General features: G+C 61.6%; 1 protein-coding gene across 1 annotated transcript; it reads left to right on the top strand.

Annotated features, from left to right (window-relative positions):
• The first annotated feature begins 1,277 nt into the window (after positions 1-1,277).
• ECEL1 (endothelin converting enzyme like 1) lies at positions 1,278-9,332 on the top strand. The gene is made up of 18 exons (XM_030916634.1): positions 1,278-1,460; positions 2,413-3,299; positions 3,908-3,976; positions 4,084-4,194; positions 4,282-4,374; positions 4,580-4,704; positions 4,953-5,175; positions 5,671-5,769; positions 6,001-6,075; positions 6,226-6,329; positions 6,570-6,628; positions 6,709-6,760; positions 7,324-7,391; positions 7,544-7,668; positions 8,015-8,080; positions 8,358-8,453; positions 8,696-8,772; positions 8,918-9,332. The coding sequence occupies exons 2-18, from the start codon at positions 2,514-2,516 to the stop codon at positions 9,015-9,017; spliced, it is 2,328 nt and encodes a 775-aa protein (XP_030772494.1). The 5' UTR covers positions 1,278-1,460; positions 2,413-2,513; the 3' UTR covers positions 9,018-9,332.
• The last annotated feature ends 4,015 nt before the right edge of the window (positions 9,333-13,347 follow it).

Raw genomic sequence — 13,347 nt, forward strand, 5'->3', positions numbered from 1 at the left:
TTTCGGGGAAAATAAAAGCTGTCATTGCTGGAGAAATGATACCAATCAGGGCCTGAAAAGGCTGGAAAATTATCCTCCTGGAGACGGGAACATTGAGGGAAAAATGCAGATTAAAAGCACAAAGAGCCACTTTGCCACCTCCCTGCCCTCCCCTCCCCCCTTCATGGAATCACCACATTATAAGTAATTCCATTTTTCCTCCTTAGAATTAATAGGACCCAAGAAGGATGCATGGGGAAGAGGACGACCCTGGGGTGGCCAGAGATGGAGGCAGGGTATCTGGAGTGGGGGCTTAGAGATGGAGAGATGAACAGGCAGGGGCGAGGCAAGACAGGGACAGAGGCCGGCACTCAGGGCCAGGGCTCAGGAGCTGGGCAGATGCACAGTATCAGCCTTCCAAGGAGCCCCAAGTTCTCTGTGTCCCATGAGGGCCAGGCTGTCTGGCCAAGGCAGGGAGGCAGGTAGAAGAGGGCTCTGCGTCCAGGCAGTGGGGAGACCCCACATTGAAAAAGCCAGTTCACCTGGAAGAAGGCAGGGGGTGGGTAAATTCAGAGTCCCTGCACCCAGCCTGCCCTCCCATCAGTCCACATACCAGGGTCTTGAGGCTCCGTGCTTGTCTGATGCGGGGGGCTGCTGGCCAGAGGAGGCAGGCTCCAGCAGGGAGACTTCGCTCATTCTTCTCTTGGCCTTTTCTTCCTACCTGGGCCAGGGACTAGGTGAAGGGAGCGAGGCCAACCAGAAGTCCTGGTGGAGAGCCGATCCAGGGCAGGGGTTCCAAGGAGGACAAAGAAACCGGTAGTGAAGGTGCGCTCTGCGCCAGGACTGTGCCGGCAGACACAGGCACTACTGACACCGCCCCTAGCCCTTCGGAGGAGTACTTGGCCCGTCATCTCCAGCTCCAGCCCCTTTTCTTCCTACTTGGGCCAGGGACTTCCTGAGCCGTGGTGCCAGGGCCAGCCACGGCTGGGGAGGATGGGGAAGGGGGCTGCAAGCCTTCTTCTTGCAGGAGTCCCCACTGAGCTCCCTTCACCAGGGGCTAGTGGGCGGCTGGGAGTGGGGACACTGGATCGGAGGGACTCCGCAGTACTCGCTGCCCTCACTCGTCTTGGAACGCGGCTGGACCTGGAGTCCCAGACCGCAGCCCGCGCACGACCCCCGGGAGCCCGTCTCCGCGGCCGCCGACCCACGTCCGTGTTGCCGCCCGGCTGCCAGGTGGCCCGAGAGACGCAGGAGGAAGGAGGGGCTCGCGGGGCGGGCGGAGGAGGGTGGAGCCGCTGGCGCGCCCCCTCCCTCGGGCCGGCAGGCGGGCGGCGCGGCGGGCTCGGCGCGGCGGCAGAGGAGGCGGCGGTCGCTGGAAGACACCGGACGCCAGCTCAGCTCAGCTCCGCTCCGCTTCGGCTCAGGCCCCCGCTCGGGCCCGACCCGCTCGGTCACCGCCGGCTCGGGCGCGCAACTGCCGGGTAAGTGGCGCCCGAGTCCCTGTCGCTGAGGCCACCATCGCGGCCACCTCCGTCGCCGCCGCAGCCACTGCGCGGAGCCTCCCGGCTTTGTCTGCGTCCTCTCGGCTGCGGCTGCGGCTGCGGCTGCGGCTCCCGGGCTCGGCTCTCGGGCTCCGCGGACTGCGCCTCACAGCGCCAGGGCTCGGGGCTCGCCGGCCAGCTCGCTCCCCGCCGGGGGTGAAACTTCGCCCAAGTTTGGGTTCTGGGGAGAACCTGTTGAAGCCGGGAGTGCCTCGGGGCGGGGACAGAGATGGTGGGAGTGGGAGGAGGGCACCCGTCTCGGCTTCTCCATCAGGGCCGTCCAGGGTTGGGTTGTGTGTTCGACACCCTGGGGCGTTGGCGCGCGCCTCTAGGGAAGGGGCGAGTGGGCCGTCGGGCCACCGAGCAGAAGGAGCCAGCGAGCGGGATTGGCGTGGTCAATCCCGCGGACTTCCGCGAGGACAAAGTTTGGTTCTTTGGCCGCTTAGCGGAGCGTCTGGGTCCAGAGCGGAGAGCTGAAAGTGCCGCATAGACGCGCCCCTGACTGCACCTCCTCACTCCAGCCTCCGCTCCTTCCCCCACCCCACCTGGCCTTGGCTGGGGCAGGTCGTGGGAAAGAAAGGCGAAGGGAAGAGGGACGACCTTTCAATGAAGGCCCACTACGTGCCAGGCCCCTTGCCTGGCGCCTCTTGCTTCCAATAAGAGCCCTCCCAACCCTGCGGCTCTCAACTGTGTGCAGGGAGAGGACAGGGGAGAAGACTACACTGTGCACGTGGGGGTGGTGGCCCCGCTGAGCCCTCCTAATCCTTGGTTTCCGCAGTGAATGAGGCCCAAGGCTGGGGCCTTTGCACCCAGGCCTGTGTGCCTCCTCGGGGTGCCCCTGAACCCTACCCGGCTGCGGCGCCTCCTGAGCCAGCTTCTGCCCTTCCCGCAGCTGCGGCCCCGGGGCCATGCGGAGGCCCACAAGGAGGCCGGCGGTCACGCGCATCCCGTAGCCCAGGTGGCCCAGGGCTGCACCGCGGCGGCCTCGGCGCCATGGAGCCCCCGTATTCGCTGACAGCGCACTACGATGAGTTCCAAGAGGTCAAGTACGTGAGCCGCTGCGGTGCGGGGGGCGCGCGCGGGGCCTCCCTGCCCCCGGGCTTCCCGCTGGGTGCTGCGCGCAGCGCCGCCGGGGCCCGGTCCAGACTGCCGCGCTGGAACCGGCGCGAGGTGTGCCTGCTGTCGGGGCTGGTGTTCGCAGCTGGCCTCTGCGCCATCCTGGCGGCTATGCTGGCTCTCAAGTACCTGGGCCCAGTCGCGGCCGGCGGCGGCGCCTGTCCCGAGGGCTGCCCTGAGCGCAAGGCCTTCGCGCGCGCCGCTCGCTTCCTAGCCGCCAACCTGGACGCCAGCATCGACCCATGCCAGGACTTCTACTCGTTCGCCTGCGGTGGCTGGCTGCGGCGCCATGCCATCCCCGACGACAAGCTCACCTATGGCACCATCGCGGCCATCGGCGAGCAGAACGAGGAGCGCCTGCGGCGCCTGCTGGCGCGGCCCGGGGGTGGGCCCGGCGGCGCTGCCCAGCGCAAGGTGCGCGCCTTCTTCCGCTCCTGCCTAGACATGCGCGAGATCGAGCGACTGGGCCCGCGGCCCATGCTGGAGGTAATCGAGGACTGCGGGGGCTGGGACTTGGGCGGCACAGAGGAGCGTCCGGGGGTCGCTGCGCGATGGGACCTCAACCGGCTGCTGTACAAGGCGCAGGGCGTGTACAGCGCCGCCGCGCTCTTCTCGCTCACCGTCAGCCTGGACGACAGGAACTCCTCGCGCTACGTCATCCGCGTGAGTGTCCCCCGCCCAACCCGAGCGCCCTGCCAGCGGCCGCGGATCCGGGGCGCAGTGGCCTTGCCCAGGGGTCCCTGTGCGCTGGAGGCGGGTGCGTGAGAGGAGAGGAAGGGAGAGGCGAGCAGGAGAGGGGAGGGGAGGGGAGCGCACCACGGCAGAGCGCGGGAGGAGGGCGCAAGTAATTTCCCTGGGGGTAATTGCGGTGTTTAGAGGAGCCGCGGGAGCCGCAGTTTCCCAGCCCTCTGGCAGGCTGTGAGGACCAGGAGGGAGGGGCGCGCCGGCGGGCTGGGTTGACATCTCCGCGAGGGCTGGAGCTGGCCCCAAAACTAGGGGTCTCAACTGTTAGTGGGGGAACTACGAATGCCCCTGACAGATAAGGAAAGTGTAGACGTACAGGGGTAAGATTGGGCGTCCGCAGGCTGGGACAGTCAGGGAATGGGCTTTGGCCATCTCGTCTTGGTGGAAAGAGGGGCTGGGGTCAGCGTGCTTTTGGGGCTGTATTCATAGATGTCTGGTTGCTCTCTGGGCATTGGAGTGGGAATTCCCTTTGTTTAGGGAACCTGAGGTGTGGACCTCTGACCTCTGGACCCTGTCTCCCTCCCCAGATTGACCAGGATGGGCTCACCCTGCCAGAGAGGACCCTGTACCTAGCTCAGGATGAGGAGAGTGAGAAGGTGCTGGGGCATGGGATGGGGAGGCAGGGAAGGCCTGGGGCCCCAGGAGGGGTGGATCCAGGCTAGGCCTGTCCCTGTTCCTGGATGAGCCCCCTCCCCTGGTGCAGATCCTGGCAGCATACAGGGTGTTCATGGAGCGAGTGCTCAGCCTCCTGGGTGCGGACGCTGTGGAACAGAAGGCCCAGGAGATCCTGCAGGTGGAGCAGCGGCTGGCCAATGTGAGCAGACTGGGGCTGGCAGCTGCCCTGGATTTGAGAGAGGGCATCATGGAGCAGGGCTGGGTCAGCTGTGATCTCTCCCAACAGATCACTGTGTCAGAGTATGATGACCTACGGCGTGATGTCAGCTCCATGTACAACAAGGTGACGCTGGGGCAGCTGCAGAAGATCACCCCCCATGTGAGTGTGGCCCAGTCCTCATGGGCAGGCAGGGTTGGGGGCAATGCTGCTGCTGGGACTACAGGGTCATCTCTTCCCAGAGATGGGCAAACCCTTCCTTGGTTATGGACTCTTATGTCCCCTTGCTGCCTCTCTCTGCCCCTCTGCCTGTCTTCTGTGGCCCCTGCCACCCCCAGCCTCACTGTCCTTGTCCTTGGCCTCACAGTTGCGGTGGAAGTGGCTGCTAGACCAGATCTTCCAGGAGGACTTCTCAGAGGAAGAGGAGGTGGTGCTGCTGGCGACAGACTACATGCAGCAGGTGTCCCAGCTCATCCGCTCCACACCCCGCCGGTATGGCTGAAGATCTGGCATTTTCTACCCAGCGGCCACTAGATCCTTTCCCTGCACGCTGGACCTGTCTGCTGGGTGGGCTTTACATTTTCTGTTCTGCATATCTGGAATGACCCCCTGTCCCTTCTTTGTGGGGTTGTCTGGGTCCTGGGTCCAGCCGCAGGTTGGGGGGCACAGGTGGGGGTGGTGCCCTTGGTGGCCCACATGCATGTCTGTCTGGACACCCACTGGCTTCACCTGGCCCCCAGGGTCCTGCACAACTACCTGGTGTGGCGCGTGGTGGTGGTCCTGAGTGAGCATCTGTCCCCACCATTCCGTGAGGCACTGCATGAGCTGGCACGGGAGATGGAGGGCAGCGACAAGCCACAGGAGCTGGCCCGGGTCTGCCTGGGCCAGGCCAACCGCCACTTTGGCATGGCACTTGGTGCCCTCTTTGTACACGAGCACTTCTCAGCTGCCAGCAAAGCCAAGGTGGGCTGCCCTTGTTTGGGTGGGGAGGATGGTGCTGAACTGAGGGTGAAGCCCTCCTGAGGCCATGATCCTAACATGGGGAGCCCCACATGTCCCCCTGCAGGCAGGGGGACCAGGCCCTGCTAAGTACTCAGCTGATTCTGAGGCTCCAGGCTACTCCTCCGCAGGCCTCCTCCTCCAGGAAGCTCATGTGGACTATCAACTGCAGGTGGACCTCCCTACCAGGCCCCAGCCCACCTTCTCAGGCATGCTTGGGAGGCGTGGCCTTAGGGATGTCTGTGGTCATTGCGGGGGCAGTTTCCTCTTCTGTCTTATGAGCCCTCGGGGGTGCAGGGCCTGGATCCCCACCTCCAAAGTATACTCTTGGTGTTCAGAACTGAGGTTTGGGCTTAGAAAGTGGTGCTTAAAGACAGGGGTACCCCTCCTGCCAGGAGTGATGGACCAGAGTGAAAGGCTGCTGGGTTGACCCTTGCTCCCTGACCTCCGACCCTGCAGGTGCAGCAGCTGGTGGAAGACATCAAGTACATCCTGGGCCAGCGGCTGGAGGAACTGGACTGGATGGATGCTGAGACCAGGGCTGCTGCTCGGGCCAAGGTGAGGGGACCCTGTGCCATTGGTTGGTCCTATATACATTGAGCACCTACTGTGTGCCAGTGAAAGAGAACAAAAGGGGCAAAAAGGGCTTCGTAGAGTTGACTAGGCCTGCCTCCCCCACTGTGAAGCCCACTCCCAGGCTGGCCTAGTGTTCCCTTCCTTGGTGGGTAGGATGGGGTGGGGGCTGTCTCCCGAAGCCCCGTGCCACCCTTACCTGCCCTCGGCCTGCAGCTCCAGTACATGATGGTGATGGTTGGCTACCCAGACTTCCTGCTGAAACCTGATGCTGTGGACAAGGAATATGAGGTGGGCCCTGACCCTGCCTGCCCTGCCTGTCCACAGCCTCTATACTAACGGCACTCAGGAGGGCAGGTGGCCTGCATGGCCAGGTTGTCACCCAGTCTGCAGGTAGCCCTGCCCTTGTCTGCGGCTGAGTGCCGCCCATGCCTCCTGCAGTTTGAGGTCCATGAGAAGACCTACTTCAAGAACATCTTGAACAGCATCCGGTTCAGCATCCAGCTCTCAGTTAAGAAGATTCGGCAGGAGGTGGACAAGTCCACGTGGGTACCTGGTCCAGAGCTGGGGGTCAGAGAAGGTTGTGGGGAAAGGGCAGGAGCTGGTGGGGCAAATCATCTCACAGCCATGCAGATGTGGGGGGCACACAGGCCAGCACAGGGCATGGGGTGGAGGCTGGCAGGGTGACCCCCAGACTGTCAGGAGATGGCTGATGAGGAAGCTGTGATGTGAGGGTAGTGGGGGAGGGAGTGTGTGCCCCCATTCACCCCAGCCTCCCTCCACAGGTGGCTACTCCCGCCACAGGCGCTCAATGCCTACTATCTACCCAACAAGAACCAAATGGGTAAGGGGATGTGTCACTACACTGGGCGGGGCAGGGTCTAAAAGTGGGTGTGTCTCCCACTGAGCACCCCCTTCTTGTAGTGTTCCCCGCGGGCATCCTGCAGCCCACCCTGTATGACCCTGACTTCCCACAGTGAGTACATAGCTTGCCCCGTTTGTGGCTGAGGGCAGGGCTGGCATGCAGACCTTGTCTACCAGGTGTGTTGGCGTACTGTGGCTCCAATCACCCCAGACCCAGCTGGGTTCAGGAGTCAGGACAGCTGTGGACCCTGGCTCCCCACTGCATCCTTGGTTATTTAGAAAAACGTGTAGGTTTGTTATTTGTAGCTTCCTGGGGTCTTCCTTACTTGAGGCTCATTTCGATGTTTCAAAGGTGGCGCAACACTAATGATGAGGTCGGAGGCCAAACCCCCACGTGGGTGCCTCCGTTTCCCTCCTGTCTCCTCCAGCCCCGTTTCACCGCCCAGCCAGCTCTGTTAGATGGGATTTCCTAAAAGCAGCTGGATAGGTTCCACTGGCATTCACACCGCCCATGAGGAAGCTGAGGCACAAGTGCCCCTGGACCACACGGATGCCTCTGTGGCCTCCCTGGGCCACCTTCTGGCCTGGCCAGGGGACATCCGGGGCCTGGGCAGCAGCATGGGGCTCTCAGAGGGTGCTGAGGGCTAGGGCCTGATGCTACTGCTGTGGGCCCAGGTCTCTCAACTACGGAGGCATCGGTACCATCATTGGACATGAGTTGACCCACGGCTACGACGACTGGGGTGAGGCCTGTTGGGGCCCGAGGGGATGGCTGGGAGGGGGCAGGACAGGCAGTGGAGAGGCAGGGTAGGGGATGGGCTAACTGGGGCTGCTGGGTGGGAAGGGGAGGGAGCTCAGGGTGAGGGTGGGTCTCATCCTGCTGCACTGCCCACAGGGGGCCAGTATGACCGCTCAGGGAACCTGCTGCACTGGTGGACCGAAGCCTCCTACACCCGCTTCCTGCGAAAGGCCGAGTGCATCGTCCGTCTCTATGACAACTTCACTGTCTACAACCAGCGGGTGAGACCCCCACCTGCCCCTTGTGCCCCTCAGGTCTGGTGGGGCACAGGGTGGGAGCATCATGCATACCCTTGTGCACGTGCACATGTCCAAACAAAACCTGTGCCCAGGTCCCTGCACACACACTTGGTTCCCGCACATTCACGTGGACACATGATGAGTGTCCGTAGACTTACGGAGGACAAGGGGTTTAGGGGGAAGGAGCAGGGTTGGAGCCCCCCTCAAACTCTCTGGGCAAGGGAAGGAGAGGGGTGGTGGGAATTAGGGGCTGGGGCCCAGGGTATCAATGCCTGAGGGAGGCCAGCTGGGCCCCAAGCAGCCCCCTGTCCTCTTCCCTTCCCGGCAGGTGAACGGGAAACACACGCTTGGGGAGAACATCGCAGATATGGGTGGCCTCAAGCTGGCCTACCACGTGAGCTGCCTGCCTGCGCTCCACCCCAGCTGCGGGAGGGGCGGGGGCTGATGAGGACTCCAGATGAGGGACAGAGCTGCCTCTCTCTGCCCACCCTGCTGAGCTCTGGCCTGGAGTGGGGCAGGGCATGTGCTGGGGACATGGTCCACTGGAAGAGGAAGGATTCACAGGCCTTCCTTCACAGGGAGAGCAGGGAGGGCTACCTGGATGGAGGACAGAGAGGAAGCAGTGCCCAGGGTGGGTAGGCATAGCAGGTCCATGCTCTCTCTGTCCCCAGGCCTATCAGAAGTGGGTGCGGGAGCACGGCCCAGAGCACCCACTGCCCCGGCTCAAGTACACACACGACCAGCTCTTCTTCATTGCCTTTGCCCAGGTGGACCCGGTGGGGGATTGGACTGGGAGCCTTGGGGTGGGGACACAGCATCCAGGGTCAGTCCCAGCTCTGCCTTGCCCAGGCCTCAAATGGCCAGCCTGTCTCTCATCACCTGTCCCCTCAGAGGTGATGGCCCTGTGGTGCTGAGGAGGCCTATGGCCTTGTGTCCTGGGTGGGGGGCTAGGGGGTGGATGCCTGGCTTCATCTCCCCCTCCTCCCCTCCACCCCGCTCCTGGACCCAGAACTGGTGCATCAAGCGGCGGTCTCAGTCCATCTACCTTCAAGTGCTGACCGACAAGCATGCCCCTGAGCACTACAGGTATGCCCAGCTGCCCGCCTGGCCTCGTCTGCTCCTTGTGTTTGGGGTGGGATCAGGGGCATGGGAAGGAATAAAACTCACCCCTGTTTGCTGGGGTTGGGGTGGTTGCAGGGCCCCTCACAATGTGGGTCTCTCCCCACCCCAGGGTTCTGGGCAGTGTGTCCCAGTTTGAGGAGTTCGGCCGGGCTTTCCACTGTCCCAGGGACACGCCCATGAACCCTGCCCACAAGTGTTCCGTGTGGTGAGCCTGGCTGCCCGCCTGCACGCCCGCACTGCCCCCGCACGAATCACCTCCTGCCAGCTACCGGGGCAGGCATGCACCCGGTGCCAGCCCCGCTCTGGGCACCACCTACCTTCCAGCCCCTCCAGGACCCGGACTCCCTGCTGCCCCTCACTTCAGGAGGGGCCTGGAGCAGGGATGAGGCTGGACTTCGGGGGGTTGTGGGGGAAATATGCTGGGGTCCCCAGACTCTGCTCTAAGGGGGCCAGACCCTCTGCCAGGCTGGATTGTACGGACCCACCTTCGCTGCAAAGTCTGGTCAATAAATCACTGTACAGTTGCCTTGGTTCTTGCTGCAAAGTCTGGTCAATAAATCACTGTACAGTTGCCTTGGCCTCTTCACGGGTCCCCAGGGCAGGCGGAGCTGGAGAGAGCCCTCTGCAAGGAGGCTAGGGCACTTAGCACAATGGGGACCCTGGAGAGGACCTTCTTGTCTACTGGTTGCCCTGGCTCAGCCGCCTGTGTCTAGCCCTCCTGGACTCTTCTATCTTTTCCACCAACAGGCAATACTTCCCTGGCCCAGCCGCCCTCCCCCAAAGCCTTGCCCAGGACTTCCTGCCCAGTTCTGGGGCACCCCTAATTCAGTCTCATGGCCTGGTGACCCACATTCCAGGGTGATGCTGGGACTTATGTCCCCTGCAAGTCTATAGTAGGATAAGCTTCTGCCTTGTCTCAGCCTGGCCCTTGGCCTCAGCCTCTCTAGAAAGGGGATAGTGACCCACACTTACATGGAGGTGGGGCCGACCCACAGGACATCTCGGCCTCTCCTCCAGTGTGGAGGCAGGCTCCTGGGGTGCAGAAAGCAGAGGACTGGTAGGAATGATAGGCTCCTGGCGTGAGGAGGGTGGACAGAGGCAGTGGACAGCTGCCCAGGCTGGAGGCTGCTGACTGGCCCTGCCCGATCGTGGAGGGGCAGCAGGGGGAGGGGGAATTCTCCTATCGGGCGGCCCCACTCAGGGATCCCGAGTCTGCACTGACGGGGACCAGCAGGCGCCTGCCCTTCCTCCCAGGTCTGCTTTTCTTCCTTCAGGAGTGGCCTAGAGGGGTTAACCCCTCCCTGGGCACCACCCAGTGTGGCCATCCCCATCTCCTGAATGGAAGTGGTGAATTTCTTGCCAGCCCAGCTCTTGTCGTTCTGCTCAGACAACGCCTGCCTGCACGCTGTCCCCAACCTTCAGACACCTTTAAGAAGTCCTTGTCATCTGAGCCTTGGGCAGGACAGCCATGCGTGGTCCTGCGGAGGAGGCTGGAACTGAGAAGGATACCCACAGGAGTGGCCAATCCGGGATGGGGCAGGGCCCTTCCTCCCAGTCTGCAGGAGGCTGACACTGGGTTCCGATGTGTCAGGGAAGACTGCAGAGGCTCAGTCCTGGGCACCAAGCCGGGCTCAGAGCTGCCTATCAAGGGCTCCTTCACAGCGTGCTCCTTGGAGGACCCCAGGCCCCATGCAGGTGCTGTTTCCAGACCTTTCCTCCTGAGCTGGGCACACACGTGTCTCTTGGGCAGCTGGAGCAGAAAAACAGTCCTCTTCCTGCCACCCTCCTGGGTGGGGCCTGGTGTCTGGGACCCTCCATACCCCGAGACCCACCCCGTCCCTCTGACCTGGGATCCTGGTTGGAACTGGAATCTGCAGGCCCAGCCCTCTTGTCCTCACCCCAGATTCCTCCAGTTTCCCAGCTTTACCCATGACCAATCCATCCTGTGTCCACACCAGCTTAGGGGGGGCCTCAGCATCAGGGGAGCCTGTGGGGTGAGCAGCCTGCAAAGCCAGCAGACAGGGGTCCCTTCTGCCCAGCTCAGGAAATGCAATGAGGCCGGGACACTCCTGGGGCCAGGCCCCTTCCCTCTGTGCCCTACTGAGGATGCAGTGAGGATGGGTGCAGAGAGGTGCCTGGGAAAAGACATGAAGTTCCTGGTTTCCAGGCTGGTCCAGAGCAAGTGGCCTGATGCCCAGCAGCACTGTGCGTCACCTGCTAGTTCCCAAACTGCTTTTTCAGACAGGCCCTAGGAGCATCCCCACTGCACCCCAATGAGATGGACAGAGTGGCAGGGAGCCCCTTTGACAGATGGGCCACATGCCCCCAAGGCCACACTGCTCATGTCAGGGTCTTGTGGAGCTCGGATGTCAGCAGGTGTCGGCATGGGTGCATCATGTGTTCTGCTGGGAGACCAGGCACGCGGCCTAGTCCCAGCCATTTATTTGTCTACTAGGATCCGCATTGGGCTGTTGAAGACTGTGATTCTACTGGGGTCGAGGAATGAGAATGAGCTCAGCATAGCTACCCTCCTGGCCTCCGTTTCCCCTGTGTTCAGTGAGGGGACATCAGCCCGGCTGTGAAGGCCCTTCCTAGGTGATTCTAGAAGTGGCTGAGGGGCGGGTTGTGGCTGAGCTGGCTCCATCCATCCCCCAGGGCGGGTTCTCCCACACAGCGGGCACAGCTCACTGGGATGACAGAAAGCAGCCTTCCGCCAAGCACTTAAGAGCAGGGAAATAAAGGAGCTGGGATGGTTTACAGCTGTGCTTAAACTTCCAGGCATCTAGCTGAGCGAGGTGGCTCAGGCCTGTAATCTCAGGACTTCGGGAGGCTGAGGCAGGTGGATCGCTTGAGTCCAGGAGTTAGATACCAGCCTGGGCAATATGGGCAAAACCGCATCTCTGCAAAAAATACAAAAATTAGCTGGGCGTGGTGGCATGCCCCTGAAGTCCCACCAACTTGGGAGGCTGAGATGGGAGGATCACTTGAGCCTGGGAGGCAGAGGTTGCAGAGAGCCATGGTTGCGCTACTGCACTCCAGCTTGGGTGAAACTGAGATCCTGCCTCAAAAAACAAACAACAAACAAACAAACAGAAAATCCTGAGAAAAAAATAAATCTTCCAGGTTCCACCTGTGTATCCAAGTTGAGCAGGCGATGCTGTCCCCAGCAGTATCCTCAGGGGCTGGCCTCTGCACCGGGTCCTGCTTCTGTCATCCAAAGCTTTGTGATCAGGCCTTGAGCCCAGGGGTTACTGCCAGGTGACCTTGGCAAGGGAGGAGCCCTCTATGGTCTCCAGTGTTGCCATCAGCAGATGAGAGGTGAGGGGTGCCCAAGCGCTGGCTTGCAGCTGCCATGATGAAGGATCGGCATGCCTGCCCCCCTCTTTCCTCCCCAGGTCTGCACAGCTCCCCCACCTTGGCTGCGAGCTTGCCTCAGAGTTCTCAGGGCCTAGGATGTAGGGGGTGCCCCTCAGCCCTGGGGACCCTGTGGGCGCCACCTCTGTACAGATTCAGGAAGAACTTGAAGCCAGCAGAGAGGTGGGTTTGTGCCTAAGCTTCCCATCCTAGGGTCAAAGAGAGGACATTGGTGAATGTGGGGGCTGAGCCCAGCTCCAGCTTAGTGGCCCTGGGATTTCTGGGGTACCCAGGAAGGGGCCCATGGCGTCTAGTGCCACTGAACAGCCCTGAGCCCCGGGCCATTCTAACTAGCTCCAGGGAGCCCAGGTTTAAGTTTCTACCACCCTTATGGTTGTCTCTATGCTGGCCCTGATGTCCAGGACCCTGGGGGGTCTCAGCTGGTAAGTGCTATACAGTATTTTTAAATGGCTGAAAAATTTTAAATTTCCAAATATGTTGGAAGCCCAGAGTCCTTCATATGCTAATGCCTCTGGGGGTGGGTTCTGCGAGGGAGATCAGGTTTCTCCACATGGCCCCTTGGGTGGGCTGTTTCTTTCCCACCTCCATGCCCCCCATGGGGGCAGCACCCTAATTCATTTATTCCCCAGGTCCCATCACAGGCTTTGCTGAAGTTTCGGGGTGCCAGAGGGGGTATGGCCCATCAGTTGCTGAGATCTGCTGTCTCTTTCTCTCCTCCCTCCCCCTGCTGAGCTCCTCCCCTCTCCCTGAAGCTGGTTGGAGGAACCCACTTTCCCAGGATTGATTATGAAGAGTCGTTTCCCCTTCCCCCTGCCTGCTCCAGGCTTGTCCAGAGGCTGAGCACTGTCTCTGTCCCCATGGGTGGTCTCTCAGGTACATTCAGCAGCAGGACAGGGCAGGACAGGGCTCAAAAGTCCAGCTTTCCTACTCCCATCCCCACGGCCTCTGAACCAGTGAGACTGCAGAGGGTGATTTTTACAGATATGAATTTCACCTTCTACCATCCATTAAGAAGCAGAAGGGTTATAATCTGTTTTTCTTTTGATTAGCATCCTAAGTGTCCTATGGCCCCTTCCTGCTCCCCTTGCAAGGGGACACTTCCATCAGCTCCCTGCAGCCTGCAGGGGGTGAAATGGTTTTCTTTTTGTTTGTTTTTGTTTCTTT

The sequence above is a fragment of the Rhinopithecus roxellana genome, chromosome 14, assembly GCF_007565055.1.
Source record: "Rhinopithecus roxellana isolate Shanxi Qingling chromosome 14, ASM756505v1, whole genome shotgun sequence".
Taxonomy (NCBI): domain Eukaryota; kingdom Metazoa; phylum Chordata; class Mammalia; order Primates; family Cercopithecidae; genus Rhinopithecus; species Rhinopithecus roxellana.

Bases quoted from the DNA above. Each gene is read 5' to 3' on its own strand.
- ECEL1 (XM_030916634.1), top strand. From the start codon at position 2,514: ATGGAGCCCCCGTATTCGCTGACAGCGCACTACGATGAGTTCCAAGAG. The intron at 3,300-3,907 runs GTGAGTGTCCCC...CTCCCTCCCCAG, and splicing joins CCTCGCGCTACGTCATCCGC to ATTGACCAGGATGGGCTCAC. The intron at 8,773-8,917 runs GTATGCCCAGCT...TCCCCACCCCAG, and splicing joins CATGCCCCTGAGCACTACAG to GGTTCTGGGCAGTGTGTCCC.